Source organism: Bubalus bubalis, chromosome X (genome assembly GCF_019923935.1).
Source record: "Bubalus bubalis isolate 160015118507 breed Murrah chromosome X, NDDB_SH_1, whole genome shotgun sequence".
In the NCBI taxonomy this organism is placed as follows: domain Eukaryota; kingdom Metazoa; phylum Chordata; class Mammalia; order Artiodactyla; family Bovidae; genus Bubalus; species Bubalus bubalis.
This window is the reverse complement of record NC_059181.1, coordinates 90911750-90931635: the sequence shown is the minus strand read 5'-3', so window position 1 is coordinate 90931635 and position 19886 is coordinate 90911750. Positions and strand designations below refer to the sequence as shown.

The 19886-nt window shown below is 36.3% G+C and overlaps 1 protein-coding gene across 1 annotated transcript in view; it reads right to left on the bottom strand.

The window, feature by feature from the left end:
• Window positions 1-7401: 7401 nt before the first annotated feature.
• The window catches only part of IL1RAPL2 (interleukin 1 receptor accessory protein like 2), a 1184233-nt gene continuing 1171748 nt past the window's right edge, over window positions 7402-19886 (bottom strand). Inside the window, exon 11 of the mRNA XM_025277392.3 lies at window positions 7402-10125. Within this exon, the coding sequence (XP_025133177.2) occupies window positions 9428-10125 (698 nt within the window). The 3' untranslated portion in view covers window positions 7402-9427. The remainder of the gene's footprint in view (window positions 10126-19886) is intronic.

The following is a 19886-nucleotide window of genomic DNA, read 5'->3' as shown; positions in this document are numbered from 1 at the left end:
GTCTGGAAAAAAAGTGTCCTTGGTCCTACAGACAGTCATGCATGAAACTGAATAGCCAGTCTCTACTAATTGGAAAGTAAAATGAAAATGCATTTTCACGGATAGTGGGTCAGTGGTGTCATTTTTGTATAAATATAATTTTGATTATTATATTAACTTATGTAGTGCCTGTTTTTTGTCAAACACTGTTCTTAGTACTTTACATGCATTAAATCACAGTGTTGTTCACAACTGTGTCCATTATTATTATTCTCATTTTATAGGTGAGGAAATAGGTGCACAAAAGGTTAAATAATTTGCCCAAGACGGAAATGGATGGCATTCATACTTTTCTGTTCATTTTACCACATTCCCTCTGTCAAGAAGATCAGAAAGTACTCACAATGTATTATTGACTGTTTAGAAAATGTATCAAATAAGGAGAGAAACTTGGCTCTTCTTGCATGGTGAATTCTTTGGTGGACCTGTTACTGTGGCATGCTTTTGCCCAGTAAAGGAGGCTAATCTAATTCCTATTCTTCTACCCAATATATTTATAGGCATAAAAGTACCCTTTGCAAAAAAGAAAGGCAATGTTTTTGTTGGCAATAAGTCAGTATATAAAGTATATATTTAGGAAACAGGACTATGTGGTGGTTAGAAGCAATGAACTACATTGGGTGGCCACATAGAACTAAATTGTCTAAATGCTCTGAGGAAGAATGATTTGTTTGACTGGAAAAATGCTTAGGAAACTTTGATCTCCAACCACAAATTGACTTACAATCCTAAAATTTAGACCTGGACAGGGTGTAAAGAGATCATCTATTTTTCTTTTCTTTTTTTAAAAATTGGAAACAATAAATTACTTCTTGGAAGAAGCAAATGAAAAAAATTCCTCTTATATTTTCAAGGACTCCAGGAATTGAAAGTTCACAGATGCTCTCAAATTTATTTGTCCACTTATCAAGAAATATGATGTGAGCACCTACTCTTGTGACCAGGACTGTTACATATGCTTGGATTATAACAAGGAATGAGACATGACCATTGATCTTCACAAACTCTTCATCTAGTCTGGTGTTTTCTGCTTTAGCAAGTGAAAGCTCTCCTTCCTATAACTTTCCTGCCTATTCTTGTTTCATTTGCTAGCATTATGGAAAAGAATTGCTCAACATCCTGCTAATGGAGACTGTGTTCATTAAACTACATTTCCTTTTCCTTCTGGGCAAATTACTAGACTAAATTTCCTACCCCTTAAATTCTCTCCCCCCTCCCTCCTCATGATATGTGAGTAGTTTTTATGGGCCATTTGGTACCAACTTCCGTACCCTCTTTCTTTACCAATCTACTAGCTTAATATTAATAGAATTCCTTGGAGCTAGAGGAGATCAGAGAAACAAAATGGAAAAACCCTATCTTGACTCTTGAGCAGAGCCTCTGTTCATAAGTCCATCCAATACTTATTGAACTGATTTGAGGAAACATTATATGCAGGATTTGGGTTGTTCCTTAACAACAGTTATCTATTCTTACTAATACAATGTCCCTTATAAAATTTCTTCATAATTTAAAAGATGGAAATGACTCTGCCTTCAATTTTGATGAAAATTTGGTTCCTTGTGTTCAATACTTACATGATTATCAATTCTCTATTGTTTGTTACAGATCTACCATTTGCACCCCCTCCCACCATTTCAACAGACTTCAACATGTCCCATTTTGCTCTTGTGAACATTGTCCACTTTCTCTGTTTTTTTCTTTCATTTATTATCTCTTTAAATTGAAGTATAGATGATTTACAATATTGTATTAGTTTCAGGTATACAGCATAGCAATTCATATATACATATATATGTGTATATATATATGTCTGTATAGATCTATGTGTGTGTGTGTGTGTGTATATGTGTGTATATATATATATATATATTCTTTTCCATTATGGTTTATTACAAGAAATTGACTATAGTTCCTGTGCTATACAGTAGATCTTTCTTATTTATCTGTTTTATATATGGTACATGTATCTGTTAATCCCATATTCCTAATTTCTTTCTTTCCCCACTTTTCCCTTTGGTGACTGTAAGTTTGTTTTGTATTTCTGTGGATTTGTTCTATAAATAAGTTCATTTGCATTATTTTCAGATTCCACATATAAGTGATAACATGTAATATTTGTCGTTGTCTGACTGACTTTGTTTAGTATGATAATCTGTAGATCTATCCATGTTGCTGCAAATGGCATTATTTCATTTTTTTATGGCTGAGAAATATTCCATTATATATATATATATGTATGTGTATATATATATATATATATATATATATATATATTCCATTATACACACACACACACCCTACAGCTTCTTTATCCATTCATGTTGATGTGCATTTAGATTGCTTCCATGTTTCCATGTCTTGACTATTGTAAATAGTGCCACTATGAACACTGGGGTGCATATATCTTTTCTAATATCTTTTATAGGTTTTGAGTTTTTGGATATATGCCCAGGAGTGGAATTACTGAATCAGGTGGTAATTCTGTTTTTAGATTTTTAAGGAACATCTGTATGGTTTTCCATAGTGGCTGCACCAATTTCCTTTCCCACTAACTGTGTATGAGGGTTCCCTTTTCTTCACATCCTCTCCAACTTTTATTGTTTGTAGATGTTTTTGGTGATGGCCATTTGACTGGTGTGAGGTGATAACTCACTGTAGTTTTGATTTGGATTTATCTAATAAATAGCAATGATGAGCATCTTTATATAGGCCTGTTGTTCATTTGTATGTATTCTTTGGAGATATGTCTATTTAGGTCTGCCCATTTTTTGATGGTTTTGTTGTTGTTGTTGTTAAGTCGTATGAGCTGTTTGTATATTTTGGAAATTAAGCCCTGGTCAGTTGCAATGCTTCCAAATATTTTCTCCTAGTCTGTATGTTGTCTGTTTATGGTTTCCTTTTCTGTGCAAAAGCTTTTAAGTTTGATTAGGTTCCATTTGTTTATTTTGCTTTTATTTATATTACCTTGGGAGACTGATGTCAATGGCAACCCACTCCAGTACTCTTGCCTGGAAAATCCCATGGACGGTGGAGCCTGGTAGGCTGCAGTCCATGGGTTGCTAGGAGTCAGACATGACTGAGAGGCTTCACTTTTACTTTTCACTTTCACACATTGGAGAAGGAAATGGCAACCCACTCCAGTGTTCTTGCCTGGAGAATCCCAGGGACGGGGGAGCCTGGTGGGCTGCCATCTATGGGGTCGCACAGAGTCAGACATGACTGAAGCAACTTAGCAACAGCAGCAGCAACAGAGAGACTGATGTAAGAAAACATTGCTATGATTTATGTGAAAGAATGTTTTACCTATGGTCTTGTATAGGAGTTTTATGTTATTATGCCTATATTTAAGTCTTAAAGCCACTCTGAGTTTATTTCTGGGCTCTCTAGTCTGTTCTACTGATCTCTATGTCTGTTTTTGGGTTTTGTGCCTATATCACTCTGTTCTGATAACTGTAGCTTTGTAGTATTGTCTGGGCTCTGGAGGGGTTATGCTTCCAGATTTTTTCTTTTTCCTCAGGATTGCTTTGGCAATTCTGAGTCTTCTGTGGTGCCATATACCTTTTAGGATTATTCTAGATATGTACAAAATTGTAATCTGTAATTTGATAAGGATTGCAATAAATCTGTAGTTTTCTTTGGGTAGTATGTCCATTTTAACTATATTTTTCCAATCCAAGAGCATGGGATATCTTTTCATTTTCTTGAATCATATTCTGTTTCTTTTATCAGTATTTCATAGTTCTCAGCTTATGTCTTTCATCTCCTTGGTTAGGTTTATTCCTAGGTATTTAATTTTTTGTCTTGTGATTTTAAATGCAATTTTTGTTTTACTTTCTCCTAATATTTTATTGTTAGTGTAAAGAAGTACAATATATTTCTCTATATTAATCTTATATCCTGCTACCTGCTGAATCCTTTTATCAGTTCTAATGATCTTATATGGAATCTTTCAGTCAGTTCAGTCACTCAGTCTTGTCCAACTCTTTGCAACCCCATGGACTGCAGCATACCAGGCTTCCCTGTCCATCACCAACTCCCTGAACTTACTCAAACTCATGTCCATTGAGTCGGTGATGCCATCCAACCATCTCATCCTCTGTCAATCCCTTCTCCTCCTGCCTTCAATCTTTCCCAGCATCAGGGTCTTTTCAAATGAGTCAGCTCTTCACATCAGGTGGCCAAAGTATTGGAGTTTCAGCTTCAACATCAGTCCTTCCAATGAACACCCAGGACTGATCTCCTTTAGGATGGACTGGTTGCACCTCCTTGCAGTCCAAGGGACTCTTAAGCATCTTCTCCAACACCACAGTTGAAAAGCATCAATTCTTCTGCACTCAGCTTCTTTATAGTCCAACTCTCAGATCCGTACATGACTACTGTAAAAACCATAGCTTTGACTAGACAGACATTTGTTGGCAAAGTAATGTCTCTGCTTTTTAATGGAGTATCTAGGGTTTTCTATACAGAGTATCATGTTACCAACATATAATGACAATTTTACCCCTTCCATTACTATTTGGATACCTTTTATTTCTTTTTCTTGTCTGATTTGCCCTAGTTAGGACTTCCAATACAATGTTGAATAGAACTGGTGAGAGTGCCCATCCTTGTCTTATTCCAGAATGTGGTCTGTCATAAATGGATTTTATGTTCCCACTACACCCACTATAGCAAGAGTTTTAATCATGAACTGTTACTGAATTTTATCAAATGCTTTTTCTGCATCTATGTGGTTTTTTCCTTTTGTTGATTTGCATATGGTGAACCATTCTTGTGACCCTGGAATGAATCCAGTTTGATTGTGGTGTGTGATGATTTTTATGTGTCATTTGATTTGATTTGCTAATATATTTTTAAGGATTTTTACTTCCATATTCATCAAAGATAATGGTTTTTTCTGTTTTAAAACTCATGGCAAACAACCCCAATCTCTGCCTCCTAGTTTCTTCTGATTGAATAACTTCAATATCTTTAAGATCATATATATATATATATTTACTCCAAGATGAGGTGAATAATTTAAATAGAATCAGAAGATGAGATATAAATGATCAAATTCCATCAATTTCCTCTTTAAGATTTCATGATTATGCTCAGTGGAGTGAATGCAATTATTTGTTCTTCTAAATAAGATTTGCTGATGTACTTTGCCTTTCCTAACAAATACTCTCCTACAAACACTTGAAGTTTATTCCAGTAGCAAATATACCTATTGTTGTGTGGTCTCTAGTCTTGTCCTTATAGGGTGCTCAGTTAAGAAGGTAAGTTAAATACTCTAAAATAATTCCTTTGATACAACTAAATTTCTTGATCCTTGGAGTCTTTATTGACTGTGTTTTTTTCTTCACTTTTTCACATCACCACATCCTGCCTATTCGTCTTTATCCTCAGATTTGCTTTTTTTGGGAGTATCCAGAACACCACCCTCCATCTCATCACCTCATACATGTACTATGACAACAGCCCCTCAACTGGTCTCCCTGACACCTTTCCCCTCCATCTAGTTCTTCTTACCAGATACATGTTCCAGAGATTCTCCCAGCCTTATTTTTTTATTATGCACTCATACAGACTTCTGTTCTTGCTAGCCAAATTTGCTCATCAGCTAAATAAGACTGACTTATTTTCCCCTCAGTCTTTATATGTGCTATCCTGCATATTTGGGAAATTGCCTTTTTTCACCTCTTGTTCCCTCTATTCCAAACTTACCTCTTGCACAATTCAAGACTGAATCACCCCACCTCACTTATCAGCGCTACATGTATATTATTAATGTTTCTACTGGGACTGTATTTTGAAAATACCCTTTTCTTCCTGCATTTGATGTGTAAACTCATTGAGAACAGGGACTTCAGTTTTTTAAAAAACATTTCTGTTTTACTTTTTGTAGTGGACAGTACATGGTGGGTACAATTGACTTTACTAATATCTGGAGAAATGTGCTTGATTAACTAGCAGTGAACATTTGGAAAGATAAATTTTGATGGTTGCAGGTGATTTTGCAAGTTCTGATCTCACAATAATTAAATAGAGTGCTGAATAACCTTCTTAAATTGCCTATGGTTAATTTTAGTTCTAAAAAAGACAAATTTGATATGAAAGAGTTTGAAGTGAATTATTGCTTATCAAACATCCCCATACATTCATCAGAGTGCCTTAATGTTCAACACTGTGACCTCCTATCAAACCTCTTAGAACAAAAATGCATGAGTAATAGAGCAATTTGAGTCAAATAGTTTTCAACATGAAATTCTCTCCCAGAAAAGAGCAACAATTTCAAGTGTTCAAACTTAACTGGACACTATGAAACTGTTTTCTGTCTTAACTTCACTCTCTGATTTTATCAGATCACTACCTCACCTTGGGAAGTGAATACAAGGAGTGTAAAGATTTATACGTGCAATTTTCAGGATATTTCCCCCAGTCATTATTTAATTCTCCAGAAAATGCTTGGTGAAAGCCAACTAATTTATTTAAAAATAAAAACTCTGCTTTCAAGCATTAACTGTCCTTTGGCATTTTATTTTTAAATAAATTAGTTGGCTTTCACCTAAGCCCTTCAAACCACCAAGAGTGTCAGGGAATGTCCTCCTTTTTCTTGCCATAATTTCTTTCCTTCTCATGAGCCATTTTCTATATTGTACAGAGTTATAGGATACGACTCATTTCCATGTCCTCTTGAAAATCCTCTATAAATTTCTTTCAGAGTCTCCATAGTCGTATTGGAGAACGTAGATTGCCAAACCTGCCAAATGTCATCCTTTGTTAAATTGTAACGATGTACCTGTTGTCCATCCCCTGGGCATTGCTTATTATTAATGCAGTTTTCCTATGTATCTATTGTTTTCATGCATTTCTCATTTGTCTCATAGTTTGTGACATTTTCAGAATTTTCACCTTAAAATAGCCTCAGTTTTAAAAATTATGTATACTGTTGAAGGATGAGCTTTATAAATTTGTTGTGAATGTACAGAAACTAGTTGCAGCAGTATTTTTCTAAATTTCCAAAATCCATTTCAGTGAGAAACTGAATAGAAAAAGTTTCCCTCTGTGAAAGCAACTGGAAGAATGCATCATGTTCTAGACTAAATACTTATTATGCCCATACAGGTTATATCTTTTAAAAATTCTAGGATGAAAATTGAATTTTGAATTGCCATCTAGAAATAAATTTTTATAGATAGTGTACACACTGGTTCCTGAAAATGGTAGAAAAGGTTTCTTGTCGAGTTCCCTAACACAAGTGTGAATGCTCTGTTTCTGAGTACCACTTGTAGTGAAAGGACACATTGTGGCCAGCCAACTCAAATTGCTACCCACGCTTAATCATTGTAAATAAAGGAAGCAGAGAGACCCATGTTATATTTTCAGAACTGGCATGCTCAATACAGAACTATTAGTTTAAAAATACCACTGAACATTCTATTTGAATTAATCTAGACTTCTGTGAAAAACAAAATAATAAAAAGTACAATTGGTCACTTAAACATATACTATTTCATGCAGGTTATTAACTTAGTAACTACACATATTATTAAAGAACAATGAGAGTAAATACAACTTTGTAACACTTGGCAAACAGTTCAGAATTGATAAATTTCCATTTTGAAATACCTATAGTTTCTACAGAAGCAAAATCACCTTTCTCAGTGGAAAAAAATGTATCTATGAAACACCTATGTGCTGAACATTACTTTTTAAAGGAGCAACTAATTGTCCCAGTGTGAAATGAACATATATCACTCCTAAGGTTTAACATACTGTTTGTGCATAATGCATTTTCCGAGCATCTGGATATAGAAAAGCAACAGAAAAACAAGTACTTTGAACAAAACCCATGGATTATAGGGAATCAATCATGTAAAGAGGTTGAAATAAATAATAAAAACATATTACCTAATGTTCTCCTAAACATTTGTGTTTCACAGTTACCAGGACTGGGAAAATTCTTCATTTTTACACACTGTGTACACTTGTCCTTGTTTATATTTGCCCCCAAACATGATTTAAAAACCATACGCAAAATGCCAGAATGAACCTTAATTAATTGACCCCCACAGTAATCTTTGTGGACAGCACACCAAAGTTCACTGGAAATAACACAAAGAAGTAATTCACAATAAGTACTAGAATAGGGGCACATTCCTTACAGCAAATCCATAAGATTTTAGAATATTCACAGGGATTTTCTGATATGGTACAATCACAGTCACATTGTGAGGGTGAAGAAGTTTAGTCTATAAAATATACTCTTTGAAGCACCAAGAACAGAGATACTTCTGAAGGAGCCTTGCACACATGGCCAAGCAGATATTGTGTATATTCAGAACAGTCTGTTTCACAACTACATTTCAGATGAGAATCACTGCAATTGCTTCTCTACCACTAGTAAACTTGAATCGTTTAGTACTTCATCTGTGAATATTGTTGTGTAACTTCTTTTCTACTGCTGACTCTTGCAGTCAATATTTATTTAAATTCAGACTCCAACGGTATTGCAAAAAAGGAAGATATGAGCATCTTCATGTAAAACTTATAGCAAGTCAAGAGATCATTTGGAAAAAATCCAAATCTGAATTTGTTAGCAAACAATAAAATGCCTAACTTAAAATGTGTTTTCAAATTTGTAAAACTTTGTTAATAGGGTAAAAAGCCATAAGGTTTGTTAAACATCATTCTAAAAGAGCTAACAGTCTATCTATTCATTTGCTTAAGAAATGCACGTTGTTTACCTACCTACCAGTTTGCCTACAGAAAATGTGCTTGCCTAATAAAACTAAAAGCTGTCATCATGCACTGTTGATTTAGTATACAGAAGTTGTCCATTATGTTGAAGAAGTTCTAAACGTATCAACCACATTTTTTTCTTAACTGATCTTCCTCTACATACAATCTTCCAATTGGGATGTCTCAACACTTCTTTCTTGATAATTCCTGATTTTCAGTTACTCTATAAAAGTTCTCGTTTCCTCTTAAACTTAGTTCAGAATTTTCAAATTCAATTAAAGTCTTTAAGTTTTTCCTCTTTCAAATACTATGTGAATACTGAAATATTCATAAATATGGGGAACATAGCTTACCTACCAAAGTTGCTGTCTAAGTAGTATCATAAAATCTACACTAAAACAATAGAATTTAAAATTGTTTTCTTTTAAGGAAGAAATCAAAACTGTACATTGGAACAAGGTACTATACTACAAAATCAGGTCCTTCTATCCCCCCACTATTCTGGAAATGTAAACAAAAATTAGATACAAAAGTGATTTCTGTGCGGTTTTCTTTGAACACTTTTTCAGCACCTCAGTGTTATTAGGTGTACTTTTTGCTTGGTATAGGAGAAATTTTGTATGCACACATAGCTGTTCAGAGGACTTCAGATTTTCGACTACCAAATATCACTGGTGAAGCTATATTCTTTGGATGATAAAGGTAGCAGGGAACTGTTCCTATGAAATTCCTGGGTATCTTTCAGGGCATTGTTAAGGGGTAGCTGTCCATTGAGTAGTGTCAGAGGCAGGTTACAATAAGTGTGGTGGTTGCCTAAGGAAGGTGCTGGCAAGGTGGTGGTTGGCATCTCCTGTTTATAACCTCTGCAACAATGCCTCATTTGCGTCGAATCTGAATGGTGGAAATCTGGGAGATCAGCTTGAGATGACACCAGAGAGGCCGAGGTATTGGTCATGGCAATAGAGGGTATAGGCTGGAGCTCTCCAAAAAGTCCTTGTTCTGCAGAGTCCAGAACATGGCACCGAGAAAGCATTTCTTTTTTCTTGGTGGGCATTTCATACACTAAGTGCTTCCAAAACTTAGAATTTAATTTGCTGCTCTTGGGTCCCTTCCACTTGATCAGGGACAGAACTTTGATGCTGCGTTTTAGTGATTCCACCTCCTGGCAATTCACCTTTCCTTTTAATTCTGTACATTCAATCAAAATCACTTTGATTTCTCCACTGACTAGCATATTATGGAGTCTGCTTTCCAATTCGAAAATACTCCATCCTCGTCTGAGAATATAGTCTGGAGTTAGCACGATAATAAGTCTTCTGCTTTGCTCAACACATCTTGTGAGATCTTCAACGTAGGCTACAAATCACAGAAAGAGAGAAAGAGTAAAACAAAGACATTCCCAGTCTTTAAAGCAGTAGGTTTGCATTCTAGTATAGCAAAGATGCAGTCTTTCACTAAGGTACATCACCTTTTCTTTTCTTGTATTGCACACTCAGAAAGCTTATTGCCTACAAAAAAAAATTCTAATACTTTTCTTTCCCCTCACCATTACTTACAGTGTTTTAGCTAATATAAACTGACTTCTTCAGAGCTTAGGTGTATTTCAGTTATTTTTATTTACTGAATCATTTAATTCAAGACAAGCCTTCAGGCTAATACCCTAAGTGAACAATCAGCGGGTTGATGAAGAGAGAAATGCAGCCTTTTAATGAAGGTCACTGTATTTATGGGTTTGGTTTGCTTTTCCTCCAGTTTCCAACTACTAAACAAGTAGAGGGGTCTATGTACATAATTTATATATATTACATTATACTTCAAAGATAATTATGAAAGAGATGGTGGAAAATCTCTTCTAAAATCATAGCTTGTTTCTCAGAATATCTTCTGTTATTTGCAACCTTAGGTTCTCCATTTTGTTCTTCAAACATGGAGATAGGGAAGTGGTTTGTGTGTGCCCATGAGTTTAATTTGAACCAGCTGCTCTTTGTTCAGAGGAGGAGTGAGGGGTGGAGTTGGAGCATGGGGGATGGTGTGGAACGGTCAGTATAGGAGGAGGAGTCTATCAACTGAGAAGTCTCTGCTCTACTTTGTGGGAAAATTCTGAAAGTAAGGTGAATAAGTTATGGTCTTTTCCTAGTAGAAAAGCACTCAACTAACTCTAGGTTTGTTTATCCCATGGAATAATCCTTTTGCAACCAGGCTTCCCAAAGCCTTATCCGCCAAAAAGGGAAACACACACATGTGTTAACAAATGGAGACTTGGACACAGGTGCTGTAACAGCGAGCTGTCTTTACTAAGCAGAGCACGAGGCCCTGTCTAATGTACAGTGCCCTCTAGCAGAAGCAGTGCTTACAGAAGCATAGCAACATTTGTCACTACAAATCTGCCCAAGGTTACAGACTGCTTTCAGGGTGTCACGTCCAGTACATAGTGTGGGGCCACCAAGCAGCTCAGTGCAAGTCATTTGAAAAGAGAAACTTATTTTACAGATGCATATTTTTACAGATGATTTCTCTTTCCCAGGGTTTTATTTCTACCGTTTGGCAGCAAGAACACTTTCACAAGTGAAAAAGAGCAAACTCTCTCTACACCCTACAGATAAACAACTTTTTGAGAAGTACACAGAGAATTGCCCATTTAACAAATTGTTGTTAACTGCTGTTTTGCTTTTTACTTAATACATTTCAGGACTTTCTCATGCACTAGTTACAGAGACTGTATCTGAGGTGATAAGGCAACTTCTAAGTGGGGAGGGAACCCCTTAAGAATTTTATTAAAATTAACCCCTCCAGAATTTTATTTTAGAGATTATGTTTTAAAAAACAGCATTGAAATCTGCAAAAAGTAAAAATGAAAACAAAACAAAAACACCACATAAGTAGCAATGGGGAATTTATCACTCTGTCATTTATAGAACTGGTGAAACAATGGAAGGAAAGGTAGAAAGTTTCAACAGAGTGGAAAAATATTATCCCAATGTATCAACAGCTCTGACTCTTCATTTTCTTCCTTTCTTTCTGCTCCCAAAAAGAAAGAAGTTATGTGGGAAGCTTCATCATTAGAAGTTGAATCTGTAAGATACAGTAAAATAAACTATCATGCATCTTTCCCATTATTCTTTTCACCTTTCCTCCAAACAAAACAAAAACCCAAGCCAGAATCATGGTATAAGTGCAGGAGTCCATGAAAACACAACTTTATCAGATTATGCATGAGTTAATTGTTATTTGTACAGAATTCTTTACAAAATGATTTACTGAGGGGTTATCCCAAGTAGTATTCTTCCCTCATTAATTGTAGCTTTACATTTAATTCTTAAAAATTTATCTGTACAAACTTTGTCATGAGCACATTTGTCACAGAAATGATACCTATATGAACAACACTATTCCTATGTGTTGGGATGTAGCTTAATTTACTTTTTAACTACATTTTAAAAAACAAAAGGTACAGCTATACAGATTTCTATCTACTTAAAGAAAATGGCAGCTCAAGCATTCACAGTCATAAGAGAAACAATACACACACACACTAATAAATTTGATTGGGATGTCAGGCTTTGACTGTGGGCTTCCCAGGTGGCTCAGTGGTAAAGAACCTGCCTGCCAATGCAGGAGATGCAAGAGATGGGGATTCAATCCCTGGGTTGGGAAGATCCCCTAGAGAAGGAAATGGCAACCTACTCTAGTATTCTTGCCTGGAAAATCCCATGGACAGAGGAGCCTCAGGGGCTACAGTCCATGGGGTCGCAAAGAGTCCCCAGAAATGACTGAGCACACTCGCACACACACAGGCTTTGGCTTTACTATCCTTTTTCTCTATTGGGGGAGGGAACAGGATACAATTTTTGCCCCATTAATATGGTTCTCCCCCTTCACTTGTCTATTATACTTTGTCATTTGACAGTTAAGCAGAATGCAACATTTAGGGTTTGAGGGGCTTCTTTGAGATTAATTAGGCAGAATTTGCATTTGCCTCCAGAAGGAATGCCTGTCAAGAGGAATCCCACTACACTCAGCTGCACGGGGTGTGAGTGTTGAAGGGAACCTTGGAGAGAGGGAGTGGTCCCTTTCTCCAGCATACTACACTGGCTCTGCTTATCCTGGCAAAGCTCAGTGGAGAGTTGAGGCAACCATCCAGATAATTCCAGCTGAAAACCTGCTCTGGAAGAAAAAAAGGTCTGAATTATCCTGGTTTGCCCTATATATACATTAATCATATGCACTGGAGTCAGTCAGTCAGTACATCTAAATTTTCCCTGGGTAGACACAGCCCAAGTGTCCCAAAGAAAACACAAGCCACTTTCTTGGGCCCCGAATTTCGTGTTCCATTTCACTTGGTGAAAAACCAAGTGGAAGTTTTCAGATGTGAAGCCCACATTTCACTTCTTGGGATGCTGATCAGTGGCTGGGCAGCAATCTCAATATTTGAAAGCAGTTGGGGAGGTGCCTCTAAGAGCTGTCTGGCTCTAAGGAAAAGAAGGAGAAACTGGGCCCTCACTTCCATATTCTGGCTTGCTCTCTCTGTTTTTCTCTCTATGTTTTTTTCTTTTTCTTACCCATTTGCTCCTCTTTCTTTCACCCTTTCATTTTTTTCCCCTTTTCCTGTCCTGTCTCTCCTGTCCTTTTACCTCCCTCTTTGCTTTTTTTTCTCAATTCCCCTTCTTACTCCCCCTTCCTCTTTTGCTTACCTCTCTTTGCCCTGTTTCTCCCTTCCTTCCTAAATCTTTGCTTTCTGTGTCTTTGGGAAAAACAAGGAACTAGGCATCATGAAAAGAATACTTAATTAGCAAGGGACCCAACAGGTAGAGTTAACAATATTTTTTACTTGCTAACCTTTATCCAGGGAGTTGTTGCTGGTTCTTATGCAGCAAGTGTACCAAAGAATTTTCCCCAACCCCTGGAGTTGCATGTCTGCATCCAATGACTGTGAATTGGAGCCTGATCCATTAGGACCATACCCTGTTTTTGTATGGCCTGTGAGCTAAGAATGATTTTTTAAAACATTTTACAGGGTTAAAAAAAATAAGAATATGATGCAACAGAGACCATATATGACCCACAAAGCCTAAAATATTTATTCTCTGAACCTTTACAGAGAAAGGTTGCCACCCCTAAATTAGAGACCAATCAGGATGTTTAGGTTTGGAAAAGTTCCAAATAAACTAAGCAGAAATCAGGTATCAAATTAAGGCATTGCTGGTCCACAGCTAGTGTAGTCCCTGACAGGCAGAGGTGTTTGCCATGGTAGGGCTGTGGTTTTGTGTGAGACATGTTAGAATCCTTCAGGAGCCATTTTAAAAAGTTTCTTACCATGACGAGATAATAAAGAAATGTGTGTGTGTGTGTGTGTTTTAATTCCTAAATTCGCAGCACACATGAATACTTGCTAAATCTTGCCCTGACTTGTTCAGGCAAATTTAGCAACCAAGTAGCAGGAATCCCTTAAAAGACTATTTTTTCCACATAAAAATATAAAACATCCCTTAAATGAAAGGACATTAAGTTATTTCTTTGCAAATTTTGAAGTAACTTAACAATGACAGAATGAACTATGGGTGGCTGTATCTGACAGACTTCTGCTTCTCTAAACAAGGCTATGAAACCACAGTAGATATGAAACAAAGCTATTACACTTAACCTATTTGTGATCTTCACAATTTTGTAAAGAAAAAAAATGGGCAGGTGTATAAACCAAAATTCCAGTGTATTTAGAAAAGTAGGATTCAATCTACAAAAGTTGAAAACAGGACACTTATAATCAAAGCAAAAAAGTAAACTGAAAGAAGAAATAAAAGTACAAAATAGAATCAGGAAGAATATAATGGCAGCCCCAAGAAGTTTCTTCTAATAGGGTGTGTATACTTTTTCCAAAGAACTCAGTACTCCTAAATGCCAGGCTTTAAATCTACTCTGGATATAGGCAGAAGCACAAGGAGAAAACACTCTTATGCATAAATTTCTATGTGGTCTTGCTACTACCTACTAACCATTTGATTTATCAAACTAATTAATTATAAATTATTTTTGTGTTGACACTGCTGCTTATGTCAGAATCATTATCAGGGGTAGTAGGCATATTAAAAATTAAAAGACAAGTACTTAGTCTGTAGGTAAAAGCATAATTTATTACTTAGTCAGGTTCAAACAATAGAATCTTGGTAGGCTTATACTCACAGCTATGTATATCCAAAATCAGTTAAACAGACAAATCATTAGGGTGAGATAGGATGTGTCAAAATTGATAATATTCTACTAATTTTAGTGAATATTACATAACAAATAACTATCAGCAATGATATTTATTAAACCTATAGATTCATATATCAAAACTTAAAAACAAGACGGTTTCTGATTGTGACCGAGATGGATCCACTCCTATAACTGGTGGGGAGAAACCAGCAAAAATAATATAGGTTTCACATGTATCAAAGGAAAAAAAATGTATTATTCAGCACTATATATTTGGAAAAAGTTATTAGACCTCTGGTATAAACAGAGGCATACAGTGAGGTACTTTATAATGTAGTCTCACTGAAAATACTACCTACATTTAAAATAATGATGCTTAATACTAACTTATTGAAAGAGTTACACAGGTTGACAACCTCACTCTTTATCTTGGCTGATGTGAAAATTTTCGGGTCTTGCTTCTGCCTCTGGCAGATGTAAGAATCTGTCTGTGTTGTCTGCCACAGAGATTGAGGCTAAAAATTTTGTATTTAGCCAGGTGTGTGTGAGGGGAGCAGGGGGCTTTCTAAACAGTGTGTAATATTACTTGCCCTACAGAAACCTTCCCTGCCCCCTCCTCCAAGTCCTTGACTTGATAGCTCATAGTTCACAGGGATAAAATTATTTTTGGCAGGATTTTTGTTTTCTATTGACTATTGTAAGGGTTCTAATTGATTCTGATTAGTAAGCTGATCAACAGTTAACATGGATTTGTTGAGTCTTTGTGAGTGCAGGAAACCATGATGTATTTAGTTTTGACTTTGGAAGCTGCATTTTTGGTAGTGAATCCTTTGCTTTTGTGTTTCATCAATGCATGGACAGGAAGGCATGATGCTGGGCAGAATCTACTCTGGAATGTTGTCCATATTTCTGAATTCTTTTGCTTTCCTCTTTACCTCTTCACTGAGAATAGAGGTAGGTAATGGAACACATTCAGAGGATACTGAAATAAAGAAAATGTGGAGAGTAGCAAAGACAGTCTGCAAAATGTCCTTCCCCTCCTTTTCTCTTTTAACCTCATGCCCTAAAATCTGTAGATTTGACATTCTAATCAGTGCAGTCTTGATAAATATGGAAAAAGACAACTTGCTGCTTATATAGTATTTTCTGCGGTTCCTTTGGTACTTAAGACAATTGTATCTTGGCCTTCAACTCTTTTTTTAAGGTGTCTGTTGTCTGTGCTTCCCCAAAAGTAGATGCTCTGTTTGAAATTCTACACAACAGAGGCTTCCTTTACCTCCAACTTTGAATGAAAAACCTCAGTCCATTGACCACAGTACTTTGCTGATCATATTGGATACAGTTTACAGTTCTCTCTCTCTAGACTCTAACATGAAGGGGTTGGTGGGCATATATAATTTTATTCCATGTGAGTAAATTGTATACAATGTGTTAAATTTCCATGATTGTGCATTTCACCCCTGCCTCACACTTTTTAGGTCACAGACGTCAGATTGCCTGGAAAAGGATTTTATTACTCCCCAAGGACAATTTACTTGAATGATGTCCAATATGTCCAGCTATTAGAGAAACTATTGGCAATGAGTAGTTACAGATCCATGTACAAAAATTTTTTTGCATGGCTCACTTCAGAAGCGACTAGGGATCATCTGACACCAGATGTATCTCCAGTCATTTGTCATTTCAATGTCAGCACAATCACATGGCCATTAAAGAACTGAAGGTTAGAATAGTGAGTAAGGTCTAGCAAATGCAAGAATGTAATCAGACATAATAATTTTTACCTTAAATTACTGAAGGAGTCCTAGGATTCTTGAGTGAGAGAAACAGAAAACTGAGCATGAAAAAAAATGGAAAGACAATTTGATATTTGAAGCCAAATTCATAAATATAATTTCAACAGACATGGCTGTTCAACCATATGCATGATAATATTTTTCATTCACTAATGTCTTTCTCTGGTGAAATAACGCAGGAATAACTCACATAGAGATCCCCATAGTCTTCCTATGGGTAGAAGAGGAAACTGAGCTAAAAGCTTTTGAAAGGCTTTTTTCTCTTAAAGCTTCAGCCAGAATTAGCTCAGTTTATAATTGTTTTTAAGTATTTCACATGTACTCTTAAGGATCCTGCTCACTTTCTCTTAAAAGGCAAACAAAAGCTACAGGATTTGGTTGCTTCTACTTTTAGTCTTAGAATGCTATTTTCTCCATTTGATCAGTTGAAAAACTTTTATATTTTTATGTTTTCTAATCTCTGCAGAAACAGAGATAAGATGGACTCAAAAGCCTAAATGGTACTCATCCAAAAATGTCCCCAATCTCAGAATCTCAACTGCACAGCTGGGTTCTGTTGGTCACATGTCAGCTTCAGAGCACATCTGTTCATTCCTAAAGGATCCACTAGGCCCCATGAACACAATGTGCTCTGTGTATAGTACTTTACACCACAAAACCCAGCAGCTGCACGGGTGAGAAAATCTCTACTTCTCAAGTTTGTGTCTCTAGGCAGTTTGAGTAGGGTGTTTTCTATCTGGCTTTCTTTTGGTTGCCTGTCACTTCTGACATTCAGATGCCTGTTGGCAACAAAATTGCTTTTGCTATTCTACTACAGATGTTTCTAGCCTGGGAAGAGACAGACCCAAACTTTTACTGGAAAGTAGGAATTCTTGCCACATTCAGGCACCAAACCTGAGAAAACATAAGGAAGATTCTGGCCACAGGCTCAAGAATGGAAAGGTAGGTCACTGCCAGGAAAATAATGTCCAGATCTAAAGACTTCTAGTTTTAGCATTTAGGAAAAATATTTGTGTCAGATCTTCCCATCTGTGATGGTTCATGATGGCCAAAGGACACTTCCCTAGTAGGGCACGCAAGGAGGCTACAATTACATACACTTCACCTTGGAAAGTGACATCTTTACATTCAAGCTTTCTGAGAACTCATGGTCACGTGTGTGGGTGGTGGGGAGGAGAGGGGGAGGGGGAGATAAGGTAAGGGAGACACATTCATGTACTTTTGAAACCATATGCATTGGAGAGATTTGTGTGTTGATGAGGTTGAGTTGAAATACCATGAGAGTGGTGAAAAAGAAACTGAAGATACATCAAAAATGAAGGTATTAAACATGAATGGGTTTATGTAAAAAATGTCATTAGTTTGATTCATAGAAAATTATTGTTGTAGGTCAAGAATGATATTATGAAGTCTGATTTTACAATCCTCAAAGGCCTCACTGCTAGTTTTTAGAGGAAGGAGCAGTCTTGGGTCAACATGTTTTAAATGAGATGTGAGGGACAAACACAGCTTATAATATTGTAACTAGTGCCCCCCCACAGGAATGTGTCTATATTTATATAGCATAACCTGTTAAATCTGTACCAATGGCTGTGACTACAGACCATAGAAGCTTCTTTAATAACACATATACACTAAGTCCAAAATGTTCTACTCTGTCATTCATGTGTAAATCAAGTATATTATTCATATACTTCATTGACTTCCTGAATGCGTGCTAAAAATGCCAAGGAAAAACTCGTTAATCGTGACATGGTGACTGCTCAGCCAGCTCTGAAATGTTGATGGAAAGGAAAAATTGTCAAAGGGCCTTTTTAAGAACTTCTGCAGGTTACACTCGCAAATCGGAATTCAGAGAACATGAATTTTCTCATTCAGGAAGGATTAAAATCAAACACCCTCCAGTGGTTGCATCTGAAAACTGCATAGTTGTCCCTTACTTGTAAAAGCAGCCTTCCTATGTACCACTGAGTACCCAGGATCCAACTCCCTGCTTAGTTTAATTGTTGTATCATCTCAAAAAATTAAAATGATCTTCTATGGACTATAAAATCTCTCTTCATCCTAATAACATCATCTTGGGTATGTTTATATTAAGTTCTTTACATGCCAGGATAAATAAGGCAACAACCTCCTATTATCCCTTATGTTGTGTATTACAGTCCTCAATTAAAATCTTGTACTTTCGTGCTAGGAAATATGACTTGTATAAGCCTCATACCCCATGGTCAAGGAGGACATTCAGGCCTGTGTATGATACACCAAAACAACTAATCAATTTCGCCAATCAACTAGCTGACTCATTGAGGTATAAAATATTCTACCACCTGTTTGGCTAAATTAACACCATGTTGATTCAATTGACCTGTCAAGTTATCAAAATAAACTGAGAGAATGAATAAAATACAATTTGCGGATGCATCTCTCTTACTCTCATGATCTCAGTCTGGGTCTCATGGGTCTCAGTCTGACCCATGCACACTAGGTGCCTCTTTATATAATAAGCAAGCGTCCTCTATTGAGTCTCAGGTAAAGTGGCTCACCTGTGTTCCAAGTTGTCCCTATTTCTTTTCCTGATGTGCACAATGTTGAAGTATTGCTTTCTGGGTCAGAAGAAAGATAATCAAAGTTGACATGTTCAGACATGAAGGGTGACATTTTTAAGTCACTTAGTGGGGTTGATAAAGACTGTCTATTGTGGCGCCAACAAATTTGTAATGCAATAAGGCAGAAATTGAATCCACACTGAATCCTACTGCAGGTGACTCGACATAGAATATAAATTCCACTTTGGTAATGCTATTATCTGAATACAATTTAAGACACTATCTAAAAATTGATGTTGCAGAATTTTGATAGTTAACAAGATGCTCTTGGCAAAAAATGCAAAAAATACATAGTAATCTAATGAATTAAACAAAAAATACTAAGGGGATATTTTTGATATTTCACTAATGATAAACCTCAACCTCTTGTAGATATTCTTTATAATATCTGAAAAAAATACACATTAGAACTGAGACTATTCCTGTGAATTACATTTTCTTTCAGCAGAAAGCTCTTTTTTAGCTTTCTTATTCACTTGTTTAAAAGGCCTTTCAAGATACTGTCATGAAAATATTAAAACTT